Source organism: Aquarana catesbeiana, linkage group LG04, assembly GCF_042186555.1.
Source record: "Aquarana catesbeiana isolate 2022-GZ linkage group LG04, ASM4218655v1, whole genome shotgun sequence".
Classification (NCBI taxonomy): domain Eukaryota; kingdom Metazoa; phylum Chordata; class Amphibia; order Anura; family Ranidae; genus Aquarana; species Aquarana catesbeiana.
In genome coordinates this window covers 522,829,775-522,847,831 of record NC_133327.1, presented here as the reverse complement: position 1 = coordinate 522,847,831, position 18,057 = coordinate 522,829,775, and the positions used below count along the sequence as shown (strand labels likewise).

Genomic DNA, 18,057 nt, shown 5'->3' with positions numbered 1-18,057 from the left:
AGAGATGCTGCAAGCTTATATTGTTACCATACCCAAACCAGGTAAAGAACCCACCACACCACCCAATTTTCGTCCAATCTCTCTTCTAAATTCCGATATAAAAATTTATGCCAAGCTAATAACCAAAAGAATAGCAACTTACATTCCATCACTGATTCAAAAAGATCAGATGGGCTTCGTGAGGGGGAGACAAACCTCTGATGCTACGAGGAGAATAATTAACATCATCCACCATGCCGAAATAACAAAAACGCCTTCTCTGCTGCTATCCATAGACACAGAGAAGGCGTTTGATAGAGTGAACTGGAAGTACATGTCAATTACTTTATCTAAATATGGCTTTAGTGGCCACATACTGAATGCGATTCTGGCCTTGTATTCCTGTCCCTCGGCCCGGGTGTACACGTCCAGCATGCTTTCCACTCCATTCCAAATAACGAATGGAACTCGTCAGGGTTGTCCCTTATCCCCAACGATCTTCAACCTCATGATCGAACCCCTGGCGGAGGCCATTAGATCACATGATGGCATAACTGGTTTCCAATTCGGAACCACCACTCACATTATCAATTTATTCGCTGACGATGTGATATTATTTTTGACAAATCCGAGCACAGCACTTCCTATAGAGCATGAAATACTAACTTCCTTTGGCAATATATCATACTACAGAGTGAACTGCTCCAAATCCCTTATCTTGGACCTAGGTGTGAACACCAAACAGCGTAACACATTACAACATTCACTCCCATACACATGGAGTCCCAAAGGTATACCATACCTAGGCATTACACTTACTAACCATACCAGCTCCCTAATTGATGCTAACTTGAAACCCCTTTTAACCAAACTAACGATTCAAACCAACAACATAGCCAAACACGAATTATCATGGCTAGGTAGATTAGCAGCATTTAAAATGTTAAGCCTCCCTCAAATCCTGTACATCTTTAGGGTACTCCTGATCACAATCCCGGAACATTATCGCCAATCCCTCTCTAGTCTCCAATGGAAACTCCTATGGAGTACAAAGAAAGCAAGATGCTCACAAGTTACACTAATTCCCCATAAAAGAGCAGGAGGGGCGGGACTAATAGACGTTCATGATTATATGTGGGCAACTAGGCTAGACCAACTCAAATATTGGTTTTCACCTAAAGAAGTTCCACTATGGGTGGAGATTGAAAAAACCTTAGCTCCAATATCAGACCTACCATCGATCCTCATAAGTGACAGCTGGATACCCTGGAATCTTAAACACCTGCCCCCCACTATCACCATATCACTCAAAGCATGGAGATTCCTCACATCTCGTCAAGTTACTGACAGTAGAGAAATAGACTATACACTCCCTCTAAGTGTGGTTGAAGCCAAGATACCAATGATATCTTTGAAAAAATTCCCTTCCCATAAAATCAACAGTGTACAAGACCTATACCATAAAAATAGACCAAAATCAGCATCCTGCTTAATGAAGGACCACAACATGCCACATAACATGCTTTTCACCTGCTTACGTGTAGCTCACCTCACACACAAGCACCCGCGGAATGGTGTCCACCTTCCAAACCTAGCATGGCTTCACCTAACCCGAAGGTCATTCCATAACAAAGGAATATCTTTATACTATAATCTACTCCAGGGGAAAACAAAGTTCCAAAAATCAAGAACACACACTAGGTGGGAAATGGACCTCAAAACTTCAATTACTGATAATCAATGGCAATTCGCGTTTAAGACCATACAAACGGTGTCACACTGCACCACACACTGGGAAACATCGCTTAAGATAATACACCGCTGGCAATATACCCCCTGTAGAATCTCAAAAATGTTCACTAACACCTCACCTTTATGCTGGAGAGAATGCGGACAAAAAGGCCATCTTCTCCATATGTTTTGGGAGTGCCCTAACGTTACCAGCTTCTGGAACAACATTTTTAAACTGATAAGGGAAATTACAGGCATCATAACACCCCTAGACCCAAAGCTAGCTATATTATTAATTGGATTAGAAAAATTTCCCTACTATGTAAGACATGTAGTAACACACATACTACTGGTAGCTAGGTCCCTAATTCTCAGTAACTGGAAAAGCGCTCCAACACTTAACATCACGGATGTCACTAGGAAGGTCCAGCAAAATTATACCTTTGAAAGACTTATAGCAATAAACTCGCTAAGATGTGATAAATTTGACAAACTGTGGAAAACATGGACTGATAAATATCATTATACATAAATGACTGTAAACATAACCTGAAGATTTATCATACGATTGCTCTAGATATGTGCTTCTTCTTATTCTTATTATTACTATTATTATATTTTCCTTTATTTTATTTTATTATCTTATCATCATCATTTGTGTATTCTCTCTACTTCCAACCTTTTCTGTAAAACTTTATAAACCTAATAAAAATATTTGAATGATAAAAAAAAAAAAAAAAAGGCATGGATTATTTCCCAAATGTACATAATATAACTGGGTACTGACATTAATAGGTAAAGTTGATCCAGGGAAAATCCGATTGCCTCTCGGGGAATCAGGAAGGAATTTTTTTCCCCTGCTGTAGCAAATTGGAGCATGCTTTGCTGGGGTTTTTCGCCTTCCTCTGGATCAACTGTGGGTGAAGGATTGTGTATATGGGATTGCATTTTTTGTTTTGGTTCAACTAGATGGACTTCTGTCTTTTTTCAACCTGGCTAACTATGATCCTGCCTGTCCTAATTGGGTAAGATGCTATGACCAGCCCATGGCAACCCTTTGTATAGTCTGAGAGAGTGCAACTCACTTTGATCTTTAAGGCATAAAAATGGAGATCTGCAATCAAATCTTGGTTATGAGTTCCATCTATGCTGGGGGCTATGATCTGTTAATTCCATCCAACCTCTAAAGCAGGAGAAATGCCTTTTCTGTAAGTTTTATACCTTTTATTTTCAACACTGTTGTGTATGTACTTAATACCTTCTGTTTTTTGTAACTTTCTGTACTTTTTCTATAAATTGCTTATCTAGAGATATTAAGGAAGAAGTATCTCTAGAATTTTAAACTCTTACATATTCCTCGAGGGGACTCAGTGCACATAGCACTTCATCCTGCATAAATCTGTGCAGAGGTTACTGAGCAGTGTGGTCAGGCAGCTCACTCCCTCTCCCCCCCACAACTATCCATCTACACTGGGCAAATGACTATGAGTTCCTACAGAAACTTGGAGTGGCTCACACCGATCCTGCACAACCCCTGCTCCACCTCCTCCTAAGCTGCCAGACTCAGGAACATCTGCAGCTCTACCATCAATTCATAAAGCACTGTGCTTCCATTGCAATCTTTTTTTACTGAAAATAATGAGCTCCTGTGCACAGGCCCACTCACCCATCTGCCAGCCAGCAGCCTGCTATTTGGGATCAGAGGAGAGAGAGTACAATTTTAACTGTTCCTTGTGTTGTAAATTATCATACCGGAGAGCAGCGCTGATATTCACAAAGACACATGGCCGCCACTACACTAGTCTACAACAGCACTACACTACAACAGCACATGCCAGCCACTACACTAGTCTCTATAGCATGGTCATTCACAACACAAAAATGGCAGGCTGCTGACTGGATGGTGGGCCTATGTTCAGTAGCTATATTATTTACGGAGGAGGCACAGTGCTTCATGATTATATGACAGAGCTTCAGAATATGATTATTCTGGAGCGACTTCACTACTGGCTGTACACCCCCCTCCCATGAAACACCCATAAATTGGACTAAAGCTTGGTGTGGAGCTAAAAACCAACATTGACTGAACTAAAAATTTAATTTTATTTACAAACCCCTGCACACATTTTAACAAGACCAATTGATATGTGTACTGGATCCCCTGTTAGATTCAACAAGATAATTATAAGCAGATTTTGATTGCTTAAACAAATTCAGAACTCCTATAGTGGTGTCCGGCTTTATGAGACTGTGACGGAAGTATATCCTCGATGTGTACAGTGTGCGCTAAGCACATGGGCCCCAAGGGAGTTAAGACTCATTATGCTCTCACGCTACTAAAATTGAGTATTCCTGTCAGCAAGCTCTGCCTATGGTCTCTGGTATAACCCCCTCCCCACCCCACAGAAGTTCCCTCCACTGCTGTTGTCATTATTTCCATCATTGGTAGCTACGGTCCCCAGCACTCTAGCAGCCGATTAAACGTTCCCTGCAAAATTCAGATGGGGACGGAACTTTCTTTGTGCAAAGCTGCTCCCATCCAGCTGCCACACTCTACGGTAAGAGGGGCGCCTATGTAGGGGGGAATATGATATAAGGGGGACTCCTATTTTAGGAGACACTCTGATACAAGAGGGAACTCTGATTTAAATAGGACTCCAATGTAAAAGGGGACACTGATCCGGCTTTCACACTGGAGAGACAGAAGCGGCTCTTTACAGGCGCTATGCAGGCGCTATTTTTAGCGTTGTAGCGCCTGTAAAGCGCCTCAGTGTGAAAGGGGTCTAACAAATCCTAATTTACCCCTTTCTTTTCCTTCACTCTGTATCGATTTGATTGGCATTTTTGTGTTTTTGTTCACTTTATTTATTTACTTTTTATAGACCAGAATTAAACTAATGTGTAAAAGAACTTTATCATAGCTTGGTGTCAAGGTAAATGGGACAAATCACAGACATATAGCAGGAGGTCTCCAAACATTTTAAACAAAGGGTCAGATATTGTTCTTCAGATTTTAGGGTGGCTGCTGGACTGTGACCAGTAGGAGTAGAAAATGCCCTGGCAATGGTGGGAGTACACAATGCCTCAGACTTGGTTGTAGGGGGAGGAATAGTGCCCCACTACTGGTGTCAGTGGGAGAAATAGTGTCCCAATGCTGGTGTCAGTGGGATGAATAGTGCCCCATAATTGATGTCAGTGCCAGGAATTATGCCCTATTGTTTGTCAGTGGGAGGAAGAGTACCGAATCGTTGCAGTCAGTGGCAGGAATTATGACCCATTTTGGGTGTCAGTAGGATGAATAGGAAGAATAGATCCTTACATAAGTGGGAAGAATAGTACCCAAGGCCTATTTTGTATGGCAAGTAAAGGGTTGGATCCGATCCCCGAGTTGCAGTTTGGAGACAGAAACATAGAAAAGTGACGGCAGAAAAAAAGACAAAGTAGTCCATCAAGTCTGCCTTTTTTTTTTTTTTTTTTTTTTTTTTTTAGTTTTTTTTAGTTTTTTTTGTATTTGTTTTTTCATTTTTGTTTGTTTTTCGGGTTTTTTTTGGAACATAGATCTATGTTTGTCCCAAACATGTTTGAAGCCATTTGCTGTTGACTGTCTTACTACCTTTACTGAAAGTTTATTCCAAGCATCAACTACCCTTTCAGTAAAATAATACTTTCTAAAATGAGTTTAGAACTTTCCTCCAGTTAGTTTGAGGTCCTGTCCCAGTGTTCTTGATTTTGGTCTCATATTGGAAAAACTGCCCTCCTCAACCCTTTTTTACCCCTTGATGTATTTTCAATCATGTCTTCCCTTTTCCTTCTTTCCCCAGACTGTACAGTACATATTAAGTTTGTGAAGTCTCTCTTGATATGTTTTATCCCCCAGACCTTTCACCATATTAATTACCCATCTCTGGACTCATTCTATCTTATCAATATCTTTTGTAAGTGAGGTCTCCAGAATTGGACACAGTAGTCTAAATGAGGTCTTACTAAAGATCTATATAGGGGGATCAGAATCCCCTTCCTTCTGCTGATGATCCCCCAAGTTATGCATCCTAGAATGCTATTTGCTTTTCCCATTGCCTGGTGACACTGTTTGCTCATTTTGCATCATCTGACATAAGTACCCCCAAATTGTTTTCCTCTGTAGTGCTGGCCAACACTGTACCCACAATGTTGTACTCCCTCAAGTGATTTTTTTTCGCTATGTGCATTATTTTACATTTAGAAACATTGAACTGCAGTTTCCATTGCTTTGACCAATCTTCCAGCAATGCCAAATTGTGTTCCATGTTACAGACATCTCCAGGGATATCAACCCTATTACACACCTTTGTATTATCAGCAAAAAGACATACCTTGCCCAACAAACCTTTAGTTATATCACTTATATATAGATTAAATAGAACAGTACCCTGTACAGAGCCATGTGATATACCACTAGTGAATGGTGATCCCCAATTACAACCACACTCTGGTATCTATCCTTTAGGCAACTGCGTATCCACTGAACCACTAAGGGTTAAGTCCTAGCTTGTACAACATTTGTATAAGATCATTATGTGGAACTGTATCAAATGCCTTGCTGAAATAAAGATATGTCCATAGCACCACCCTGGTCCAAAACATTGGTAATAGAGTCAAAAAATGCAATCAGATTAGTCTGACATGATTTGCCCTCAGTAAAACCATGCTGCTTTAGGTCCAGTGGGTTATGTATTTTTAAGTGACCAATGATCCTTCTTTTTAGGAATGATTCCACTGCTTTATAGTAACACCTACTGTTACAAACGTTGTCCCTAGTCAAAATGAAATATATTTGCTTTTAAACAACTTTTGGAACACAAAGCCACCAAAAGAAAGCTTTGTTTGTGCACCCCCATCAAAAAAAAAAAAAAAGAAAAAACACAACACAAGCCTCACTGAAAAGTAATATAAACATATTGTTTAATTAATAGACTCATAACTGAAATTAGCCTTATTTTCTTTTATTGCTAATAATGTGGTAATGGCACACTAAATCATTTTAAAAAGATTTGCGGTGTTTCAGTATGCTCTACATTTTATCCTACTTGGATGAATATAGGTGATTTTATTGAGAGTATAACACTGTTCTTATATTCATCTCTTAATGCACTGCACCATCTTGCATTTGTGACAAAAACATTCTACAAATATCTAGACAGTGTGATATACAGTAATAAAGTCGTATTAAAAGATAAGTTAAAAGTGTAAAAATGAACCCATCCCATAAATGTTAGGGGAACGACAAGCCTACGACCAGGGTCGGACTGGCCTACCGGGATAGCAGGATATTTCCCGGTAGGCCACCTGTCCTGGGGCCGCTTTGCAGGGCTGATTCCAAGCGAGTGCATGGGCTGCCTCTGAAGGAAAGGGGGGGCTCCGCCGGATTACCAAGTGCGGCCGCAGTGTCATACGAAGTGAAGTGAAAAAAAGGAATACTTAATCTCTGTCACACTGTGTGACACAAGGTTTTTTTAAACTGCATCCCTCCAATTAGACAGGCTAGGTCTGGCCCTGCTCCTGTTTTCTCCTCAGCCAATGAGCACTGTGGCATTCCTGACAGTCCATTCCTTCATTGGCTACACATGCCCCTGCACAAGGAATTTCCCTAGCTTAATCATCAAGGTTACTTGGAGGCAGAAGTTCTTGGTTTAGGAGCCTGGAGCAGAAAGGATCAGCAGCACTGAGTGGCGTGTCTAAGCGGCTCTGAGGCAGGGATAAGCATACACACAGAGCACTGTGGGACAGACGACAGCACACCGGCAGCCCCGAAACTCAGTGAGTGACTGGCATTTTGCCAGAGGCGACCAAGTTGGAACTTGTCACAGGCAAGAAATCTGTTTTTCCTTTGCTGTGCAGGGCCAGTGTTAAGCTGATAGCAGAATGTGCACTAAACACTCTAACAGGCTGCAAAATGTTGTAATGGAGAGTATGGGCACTGCAAAAAATGCTGTGGGTCATGTTCCCTGCCTTCCCCCATGATGAGCAGCCCTTAGCTGAGAAAGTGGTGGAATACTATGCTCCTCATCTCTGACTAGTTGGAACACAGACGTCATGTCATACTCAGGTTTCTATTAAACAAAAGACAATCAGCGCAAGCTATATTGAGTAAAGAAATGGAAATGCAAGTTGAACACTATAGGATTCACCAACCTAAAAAGAAATTTATAAAACAATGCTAGTGCAGTGCAATAAACTATAAGAAAAAGTCCTTAGGATCATATAAATAAACAATTCCTCTTGGCTCAAGGAAACTGGTTCTCTTCCATCGGGTACCAATAATCATGTAAATGCGCTTACCGGAACAGGTGGACCCCTTAATTACAGGGGGTCATACGAGCCTGAATTCCATGTGACAGAGGCACAGACAAACACACATGGATTTCTTCAGAATAACAAAAGATATACCGCACAGAAGGCTTATTTTCTGTCCATAGTCCATAGATGAGATCCAGTTCATGTATCTTCACCCGGGCTATTTCGACGATCATTGTCTTTAGATGTAATTCAGCTCCATTGCACAGCACCTACCTAGCCCACATGGAATTCAGGCTCGTATGACCCCCTGTAATTAAGGGGTCCACCTGTTCCGATATACCGCACAGAAGGCTTATTTGCTGCCATCCCGGATATCCAATGATTGGAGTCCATAGTCCATAGATGAGATCCAGTTCATGTGTCTTCACCCGGGCTATTTCGATGATCATTGTCTTTAGATGTGATTCAGCTCCATCGCACAGCACCTACCTAGCCCGCATGGAATTCAGGCTCGTATGACCCCCTGTAATTAAGGGGTCCACCTGTTCCGGTAAGCGCATTTACATGATTATTGGTACCCGATGGAAGAGAACCAGTTTCTTTGAGCCAAGAGGAATTGTTTATTTATATGATACTCAGGTTTCTGCTTCTAGTCTATCTTCTTGTTGGTGAGCCTGGACCCCTTAATCCTTTTCAATCCACTCCTCCATTTCTTTCGCTCCCTCCCACTCCCTTTTCCGCCTCCATCTCTCTCTCCCCCTCTTGTTTCCTCTCTCCCCTTCTAACTCTGACACCCCCTCCTACTCTCACTCTTTTGCCCCTCCTTGTTATATCTCTCACCTCTCAATCTCTATACCCCCTTGCTATAGCTCTCTCTACCCTGTCAATCGGTTGTGAGATTGATAATTTAAGTTAGAGTGGCAAAAAAAAACCCTATTCTTCCCAGTGCAGCCTATTAATCTCCTTTCACGTAAATTCACTAAAGTGTATTTCCACTTTTGCAGCCAAATTTGGATAACATGTACTTTATATTAGTTACATGTCCCCTATTACATAGAATAACTTAAAAACAATTTTAAAAAAATGCAGTTTACCTTTTTTTAGATGGTCTAGTCTGGATCCTCTAGAAAAATCATACATAGTCCTCTTTGTTTATGAGGGGACTGGGCAGCTGCGTTTGCCATAATTAACCCTGTCTGTACAGGCAGATCTTCATTATTAATTGTAACTAGAGTTGAACACTGTCTGTGGTAACAAAAAAATTGAAGGTTTAGAGGCTAGGCTTCTTGCATTATGTGTTAATGGGGACAGACTTAAGGCAGAGTCACTCTGACATTGTTTAAAAAAACTTGCAGTCAGCCAGAACACCTTCTCCTGAGAAACATCTAAAAAGTAAGAAATATAAAAAAAAAGTTCAGGCATGCTGTGTAATGGGGAACACTTAACAGTTATATAGTGGGGTTTTCCTAAATTTGACTGCAAAAGTGGAAATTACTTTTTAAGTGTATAAATTGATTTGAAAAAAAAAATGACCATGTTTCTGAGCAATGAATACATTAAGGCAGGTACATTAAGACACTTGTGAAAACAGTGTATCAATGGGCTCTAAAGCTAGCCATACACTAATAGATTTTCAAATGACACAACTGAATGTCGGTACGAAGATTTGTAAGAAAGTTCCCACCAGTTTATTCAACAACATGATAAATGTCATTCAAAAAAAAGTTTGCTTTTAACATTCAATTTTAGAGTAAATGGACTTTCCCAAATGAAAACAACATACAAGTACACTGTTAGAAAACCATTCATTCAAAAAAAAAAACAAACATTTTCCAATCCTGCTTCTTCTAATTTTTTTACCTCTGTGGTCAAAAACAGATGTCTATATGACCCCACCAATGATTTACAAAATTGAATGAACATTCTGAAAATTAAAAAATTCTACTAGTGTATAGCCATCTTTAGTCTGGTGTCCCCCCCCCCTCCCGGTTGTAAACCCCCCTGTTGATTTTCACTATTCATGGAATAGACATATTTTGTTGATAACTGCTAATGGCAGATACTTTTATTTAACATTTTATTTTTGGCATGATTAAATATTTTCTGCTACATATTTGCAAGCTGCAATTGAGATTGTGTTTATATGATTGGAGACACATGCTTTTTTTTTTTCATAGTTACATAGTAGGTGAGGTTGAAAAAAGACACAAGTCCATCAAGTCCAACCCATGTATGTGATTATATGTCAGTATTACACTGCATATCCCTGTATGTTGCGGTTGTTCAGGTGCTTAGCTAATAGTTTCTTGAAACTATCAATGCCCCCCACTGAGACCACCTGTGGAAGGGAATTCCACATCCTTGCCGCTCTTACAGTAAAGAACCCTTTACGTAGTTTAAGGTTAAACCTCTTTTCTTCTAATTTTAATGAGTGGCCAACGGGTCTTGTTAAACTCCCTTCTGCAATAAAGTTTTCTCCCTATTGTGGAGTCACCAGTATGATATTTGTATATTGAAATCATATCCCCTCTCAAGCATCTCTTCTCCAGAGAGAATAAGTTCAGTGCTTGCAACCTTTCCACATAACTAATATCCTCCAGACCCTATATTAGCTTTGTTACCCTTCTTTGTACTCGCTCCATTTCCAGTACATCCTTCCTGAGGACTGGTGCCCAGAACTGGACAGCATACTCTAAGTGCGGCTGGACCAGAATCTTGTAGATTGGGAGAATTATCATTTTATCTCTGGAGTTGATCCCCTTTTTAATGCATGCAAATATTCTGTTTGCTTTGTTAGCAGCAGCTTGGCATTGCATGCCATTGCTGAGCCTATCATCTACTAGGAGCCCCAGGTCCTTTTTCATCCTAGATTCCCCCAGAGGTTCTCCCCCCCAGTGTATAGATTGCATTCATATTTTTGCCCCCCAAATGCATTATTTTCCATTTTTCTACATTGAACCTCATTTGCCATGTAGTTGCCCACCCCATTAATTTGTTCAGATCTTTTTGCAAGGTTTCCACATCCTGCTGAGAAGTTATTGCCCTACTTGGCTTAGTATCATCCGCAAATACAGGGATTGAACTGTTTACCCCATCCTCCAGGTTGTTTATGAACAAATTAAATAGGATTGGTCCCAGCACAGAACCCTGGGGGACCCCACTACCCACCCCTGACCATTCCGAGTACTCCCCATTTATCACCACCCTCTGAACTCGCCCTTGTAGCCAGTTTTCAGTCCATGTACTCACCCTATGGTCCATGCCAACTGACCTTATTTTGTACAGTAAACGTTTATGGGGAACTGTGTCAAATGTTTTTGCAAAATCCAGATACACTACGTCTACGGGCCTTCCTTTATCTAGATGGCAACTCACCTCCTCATAGAAGGTTAATAGATTGGTTTGGCAAGAACAATTATTCATGAATCCATGTTGATTAATGCTAATGATACCGTTCTCAATACTAAAATCTTGTATATAGTCCCTAGTCCCTGGTCTGTAATTCCCAGGGATGTTCATAACCTGTTACAAAACTTCTCTAGAGGCCAAAAAGTAATTTTCAATTATAGTAAAATGTATCCACCACCATCTTATGGGCTTTAGAGGGCTAAGGTCCGCAAGCCCCAAAAAAGCACATTTGTGTATTGTTCTTAGACTAAAGATTTAAAATTGGTCACAGTGGCTGTAACAGAAAAACCTTAGAACTGAGAATAAAAAACCTGTCTCAGCTCAACCAGCCCAAAAAACATAAAAGTAGCCCACTGTATGTATCGAAATAGCAAACAATTTTATTCGATAGACCACAAATGTATGTTTATGTTTAAAACAATGACTAACAGACACAAACAAACACTAATTAAAACAAGCCAAGTCCACCTCTTTCAGACCCATGAATAAGACCAAGAAGACAGCGGCATGTGGCAATTGTGCACCAAAAAATCTAGTATTGAAGGTTATACCCTCCAGTCCACAAAACCTCTTAAGAATGACTAGCTTGTGCACCTATGGAGGCCAAGATATATAAACTGTCATTGCTCATGGGGTAAAAAGTGTATATCCCCAATGTCCGTCTGCTGCAAAGTTGGATCCAGTAGTGATGAGGATTTCTGGCCACAAATAGTGCTGACAATGTCCCGATGGTGTTTGGACAATCCAAGATAGGGAAAACTTTTCCAATGGTCTAGAGGAAATATGTCAGACAGGATGGTTGTGTACACATAGTGTAGAGCCACTAAAACCACTCAGTGGCATATCCACTCCTGTATTGCCCCCTCGCATTGTGGCATATAGCTGCAGAAAGCAAACTGATAGTCCCGATTCCCTAGGGACCATTTGTAATCCAAAGGTTGTATATAAAGTATTGCATAGCTCCCAAGTTCTTGGGGTGTAAGATATACTTATCAGATCCAGAAATGTGGCCAACTCCTTGATGGTGCAGTGATCAGTATTCCATTGCAGGGTGCATACAAAGCACTGACAAGTGGGTGCCGTCACAAGGTCAACAGGGTCATGAGGATGAGACTGTGGCAAGGCCTGACCGGTTTTGCTGGTCACCGTCTGCTGCATTAGAAGCTCAAATCGAGTGCAGTCTGTGGTTTATCTAATAAAAGTGTTTGCTATTTTGATACATACAGTGGGCTAATTTTATGTTTTTTGGGCTGGTTGAGCCGAGACAGGCTTTTTATTCTCAGTTCTAATTATGCATTTACCGATGGCTCCCACTCCATTTATTTTCAATAATTCAATTAAGTTTGTTTTCTTTTGAACTTTTTTAATCAATACAATTTCATGTTAGACATTACCTTGAGAGTCCTTTTATTTTGCAGTATTTCAACAGAGAAACCTCACCTTCTCTACAGTCTCATACAGTACAGTATGTATTAATCGCTCTAAAGCTCACATATCAACAACGACTTTACAATATTCTTTGGATATGCCAATAACCAGGAATTACAGATAGATTAGATTGTTTAGGTAGGTCATTATATTACATTACATATATTTTTGTGTAATCTAAAATTGATTGTACCAAGATTGTATGGTGAGATTGTAATATACAGAATTAAGAATGTAACACTCTATTATTCTAGTATAATCCATATACTGACAAGACTGTGATTTTTGGTGAGGCCAGAATCTGACTTTACAATTTTAATGTTTCGTAGGTTGGATGTATTATATAGTGTGCCCTGGGCTGAATACAATACCAAATGTTGAGTACATGTATGTAAACTGAACATAGAAAAATCATAGATCAAATAAAAATTGCATAGATTCATTCATAAATAACAGGCACATTTTTACATGTTTTTAGTAGACATTGGGGTTTATTTACTAAAGGAAAATCCACTTTGCACTACAAGTGCACTGCAAGTGCACTTGGAAGTGCAGTCACTGTAGATTTAAAGTCCCAGGGGCGACGTTCGTTTTCTCTGTAGATCTGAGGGGGACAAGCGAGGAAACCAAAAAAACAGCATTTTTGCTTGCATATGATTGGATGATAAAATCAGCAGAGCTTCCTCCTCATTTCAGATCTTCCTCTCAGATCTACAGCGACTGCACTTCCAAGTGCATTTGTAGTGCAACGTGGATTTGCCTTTAGTAAATAAACCCCATTAGCTCATTCAATGTGTCTTCTTTCTCAATACATTTTCCCCACCCTATCACCACTTCTTCTATATGAATACCATAACATTTTTGAGAGTATAGTAATAAGCATTTCTTAAATAGCTGCAGTAAAATGTTAAACGTGAGGTTAAAGATCAAACTATCAATAATGTTACCTTTACAAATCTTTTTAAAATTAGCATTCTCTTGTGGGTGCCCTGGAATACGACACTGGAATCGATATTGCCAAAACTCACTAAACCACGGATTTCGAGAATTATTATCCAAGCGCAGAGTCAGAAAATACTCATCAAAGGACTTCACCTCTGGTGAACGAAGCTTCATAGTAATTCCACCACTGGCTTCAGCTTCATAGCCATCTATAACTTCATCTCTGTCTGCCCAGCCATCACTAAAAGAAATGCAAACAAAAACACTTCATAAATACTTAAAGACCAAATACATAAGTCATAAAAGCTGTAAGAGTATGGTTAATGTAATGCAGAATTTATTACAGAAAGTTGATAATTGGTCAGTATTTCTATTAGTGTCAGTATTTATCACTTCCAAAAAATATAAAACAAGCTTTAAAGGGGTTGTAAAGGTAATTTTTTTTTTCTTTAAAAATAACAAACATGTTATACTTACCTTCACTGTGCAGCTCGTTCTGCACAGAGTGGCCCCGAACCTGCTTTTCTGGGGTCCCTCGGCGGCTGTCTCAGCTCCTCCCCGCAATAACGAACCACCTTAATGCGAGCTCCCTCGCATGGTGGTTCGTTATTGCGGGCGCGCTCCCGTGATACAGCCGGCGGCTATAGCCGCTCGCTGTATCACTCGGCCCCGCCCCCCGGCGCGCCGCGTCATTGGATGTGATTGACAGCAGCGCGAGCCAATGGCTGCGCTGCTTTCAATCCATCCACTATAGCCAATCAGCGACCAGGCTGATCAGCTGAATGGAGGACGGGAATGAGCAGGCGAGTTTTTGAGGTGTAAGGTAAGTAAAACGGGGGGCTGGGGGCAGCGGTATTATCAAACGTTTTTTCACCTTAATGCATAGAATGCATTAAGGTGAAAAAATTTATACCTTTACAACCCCTTTAAAGTAAACTTCATACAGTGTTATTGGTGTGGACTGCTTCCATGACAAGCTTCCCACTGGTTAATCTGCCAAAAGGCAGGAGGCAGAGGGAGAAGGTGCACCAGTCAGGCTGAATCATTTTTTACTTATTAAAATCTTTACAATAGCTCTGAAGTTCACTGATTATAGTTTAGATTTTTTGTGATAGTCTGCTGAATACTACTACAGACTTGTTAGGTTGTTCCATTTAAATACATGTAAAATCAACACACAGTGTGAGTGCTTAAAAGATGTAGGCATGGTCAGTGCTTCTTCCACAAAGACAACAAACGGCAGAGGAATTGTTGTCATGGATATGCTGTTCCATAGTCCTTAGAGGAGACACTGAGGTAGTAGGTAACAATGCTGCTGCAATTTTAAGCAGTGACCTTACATAGTTGTCAGTCCTCTGCTAGAGATTAAGGTCAGCACAAAAACACTGGCAGAAGCAACAAGGAAGAACAGCTGGAAGTAAAAATAGCTGAGTGTTGGTAATCACTAAAGTGTCATTAAACCCAGACTATGAACAACTCTCATTACATTCTATATAACAGAGTGTTCATTACTCACAAAGCCACTAAAGCATTTGTCTTGTGTAGAATGAAATATACCCGGTTGATCCTGCCTTCAAACAGTCCAAAAATGCAGCGCTCTACAAAAAAATATCCTAGATATCAGTTGCAGTGCACAGTAGGGTGCTCAGGCTACGATGTCCTCATAGCAGCAAGTAATCAGCAAATTCCAACAGAAGAAGCCAGCATTCTAAATCCTTAGTAAATGGTTTATTAGGTACACATAAAAGGGAACAAAAGGCTAACGTTTCGGCACAACCGCCTTAACCACAGCTCAAGCAAAACTAGTAACAAGTTTTATTTTTCACCTTGTTACTAGTTTTGCTTGATATAAGATGTTTGTTCTTCTCTTTGTTTTATGGTGGTGTATCCTCTGATTAGACAGGTGATCTGGTGGCATATTGTCCAATCAACAGGTTGATTTCAGTGGCTGATTGTTTGATTGCCTGCCTGGTGGGTGGAGTCCCCGTCTCTATATATTCTTGATTCTCATTTTAATGTTAGAGCTGTGATTACGGCGGTTGTGCCGAACCGTTAGGCCCTTGTACCCTTTTATGTGTACCTAATAAACCATTTACTAGGGATTTGGAGTGTCAGCTTCTTCTATTGGAATTCACTGATCCTGCCTTCAGCCGTCCCTCCCATATGATAGGATGATGGAAGTCAACAGAACTTCTGCTCATTTACTAAGCTCTGGAGCAACTGCTCTTGCAGAGTGCAACCACCCTTTGCAAAGTGCACAGTATATTTGCCTTTAGTAAATCAACCACTTACTGTTGTGCATACAGGATAGGAAATCATGGGAAATTTGGACACCGATGGCAGGGGTTTTAACTATTTCCTACCCTATCCAAAAAAAAAACTTTGGCTTTAGATATACTTTAATGCTTTTTAAAAGTTTACTGAATCTAATTCTCTTCCTAGTAGTTTTCATAAGCTAAGATTAGCAAATGCTGATGCAATTTACAGCTTTCCACACTTTCCACACTGCAATCCATCTTTTCATCTTGAAAAGTTTTACGCTATTGTCTACTCACTGTTTGTGCTCTCTATTTTCACTCCATTCTTACAATTCTATCCACATATTAGGAATTCATGCTTTATTTCTTACAAGAAAAAAAAAACAGCAGGTCTACTTAAATGCCAACCCTGCGTCTCTTTGTTGCTCTAATGTTATGATCACCTGCAGGTGAGAAGATGAGAACCCCTATGTAAGTTCCAAGTCAATCCAAGAACATACTTCAGGGGTCTACCCATTTATGTGAATTTGTTAAGCATAAACTCACTCGAAGAAATTTTTCCACTGGAAATGAAAACCCTTAAAAAATAGTTTTAATGAGAAAACATGAAAGAATATTTACACTTCTCGGTGCCTGTACTTTACACACCTGTTAGCAGCTTGTTTTTAATAAAGTTACAAGGTAACATTAATAATGTTTTGGGATGTTTTTAAGGTTTTATTATGTAAGCAGTGACTGTATAGATCCATTTTCTTTTTTTTTGTATCTTTCTTTGTTTTATTTTTTAAGGGGCAAATTTAAAAACATCAAAATTATAATTTTTTTTGTTTCGTTTTTAGCAAAAATATTCATTTTGATGTTTTTATCTATTTTTAGAGCTGTGTATCAATTTTGACACCGGTAATGCTAATTTAGCGGAACTTTGATTTCAGATATTTTCACTCCTGTTCCTAATGTATTATTATAACTTAACAACAACAAAAACATGTTTTTAATCATTTCAAAGCAAAAAATATCCCTCCAAAATTGCCACTTAAGAGTGACAAAGGGCAGCTTTTCAATGTTTCTTCCCCTTAAAAACTTTTTTATGTTCGAATTGATTACCACAACAGCTGAACTGGTAAAAGAAGCTCTTTTGACTTCTTACTAGTTTAGTATAAGCCTCCTTCCAAAGACACATGTCGCAATACTAAAAAGCTAGTTGTCAGCTTTTCCAGCTTTTTAATTACTTTAGTTATTGGAAACTAGCAATCAAAAATAAGGATAATTCCCTGTACACACGATCGGAAATTGATCGGACATTCCGACAACAAAATCCATCGGATTTTTTCCGACGGATGTTGGCTCAAACTTGTCGCACAAAGGTCGCACAAAGTTGTCAGAAAATCCTACAATTAAATTAAATCGTTAATACATCACTCTGTGATGTATTAACGATTTAATCATATGGAATCTAATGTATGGAATAGAAATGGAAGCTATATCCTTAAATGTGCCTGATATGCTTTGCTGCCATCCAGCGATCAGTCTTAAGTGATCGCTGCATTATGTATATACATATCAGCGAACCTACTATGATTGACTCAATATGTGTGTTAATTTGCACATGATGATATATTACTAGCCCCTGTTATAAAAGCATAATGCGTAGTAACTTGCTGGCTTGTTGTAGCCTGGGGGTGTGTATATTCGCATATGCGAGCTAATGTGCAGGGTGGTTTATTGTCCCTCTCCCCTCCCGTAAGGAAGCCGTCAGTGTGTATTTTGGCCGATGACTCGCACCTGTCGTCACGCCGAACGCTTCTCTGATTGGCTAGGGAGGATGGGGCTGGATAATTTATACCTGTCCGTCAGTCATGTAGGCACGCCCTCTGTTGAAGTCAGGATATGACGAAACTCGTCAGGGCGTGGCCTACACGACGCCGGAAGTGACGCTTGCGCTCCACCTCAGCCTGACTCACAACCAGGAAGTAAGAGATCGCTCCCTGGGAAGCTGAGCCGGCTGACGATTAGCATGGTGAAGTGCATGGTTTAA

The 18,057-nt window shown here is 40.0% G+C and overlaps 1 protein-coding gene across 5 annotated transcripts in view; it reads right to left on the bottom strand.

The window, feature by feature from the left end:
* Positions 1-18,057, bottom strand: part of GRM1 (glutamate metabotropic receptor 1) — a 697,757-nt gene that overhangs the window by 121,913 nt on the left and 557,787 nt on the right. For all 5 annotated transcript variants that reach the window (XM_073627812.1, XM_073627814.1, XM_073627815.1 and 2 more), the window contains exon 4: positions 13,770-14,005. In XM_073627812.1, coding sequence (XP_073483913.1) covers positions 13,770-14,005 — 236 coding nt within the window. The remainder of the gene's footprint in view (positions 1-13,769; positions 14,006-18,057) is intronic.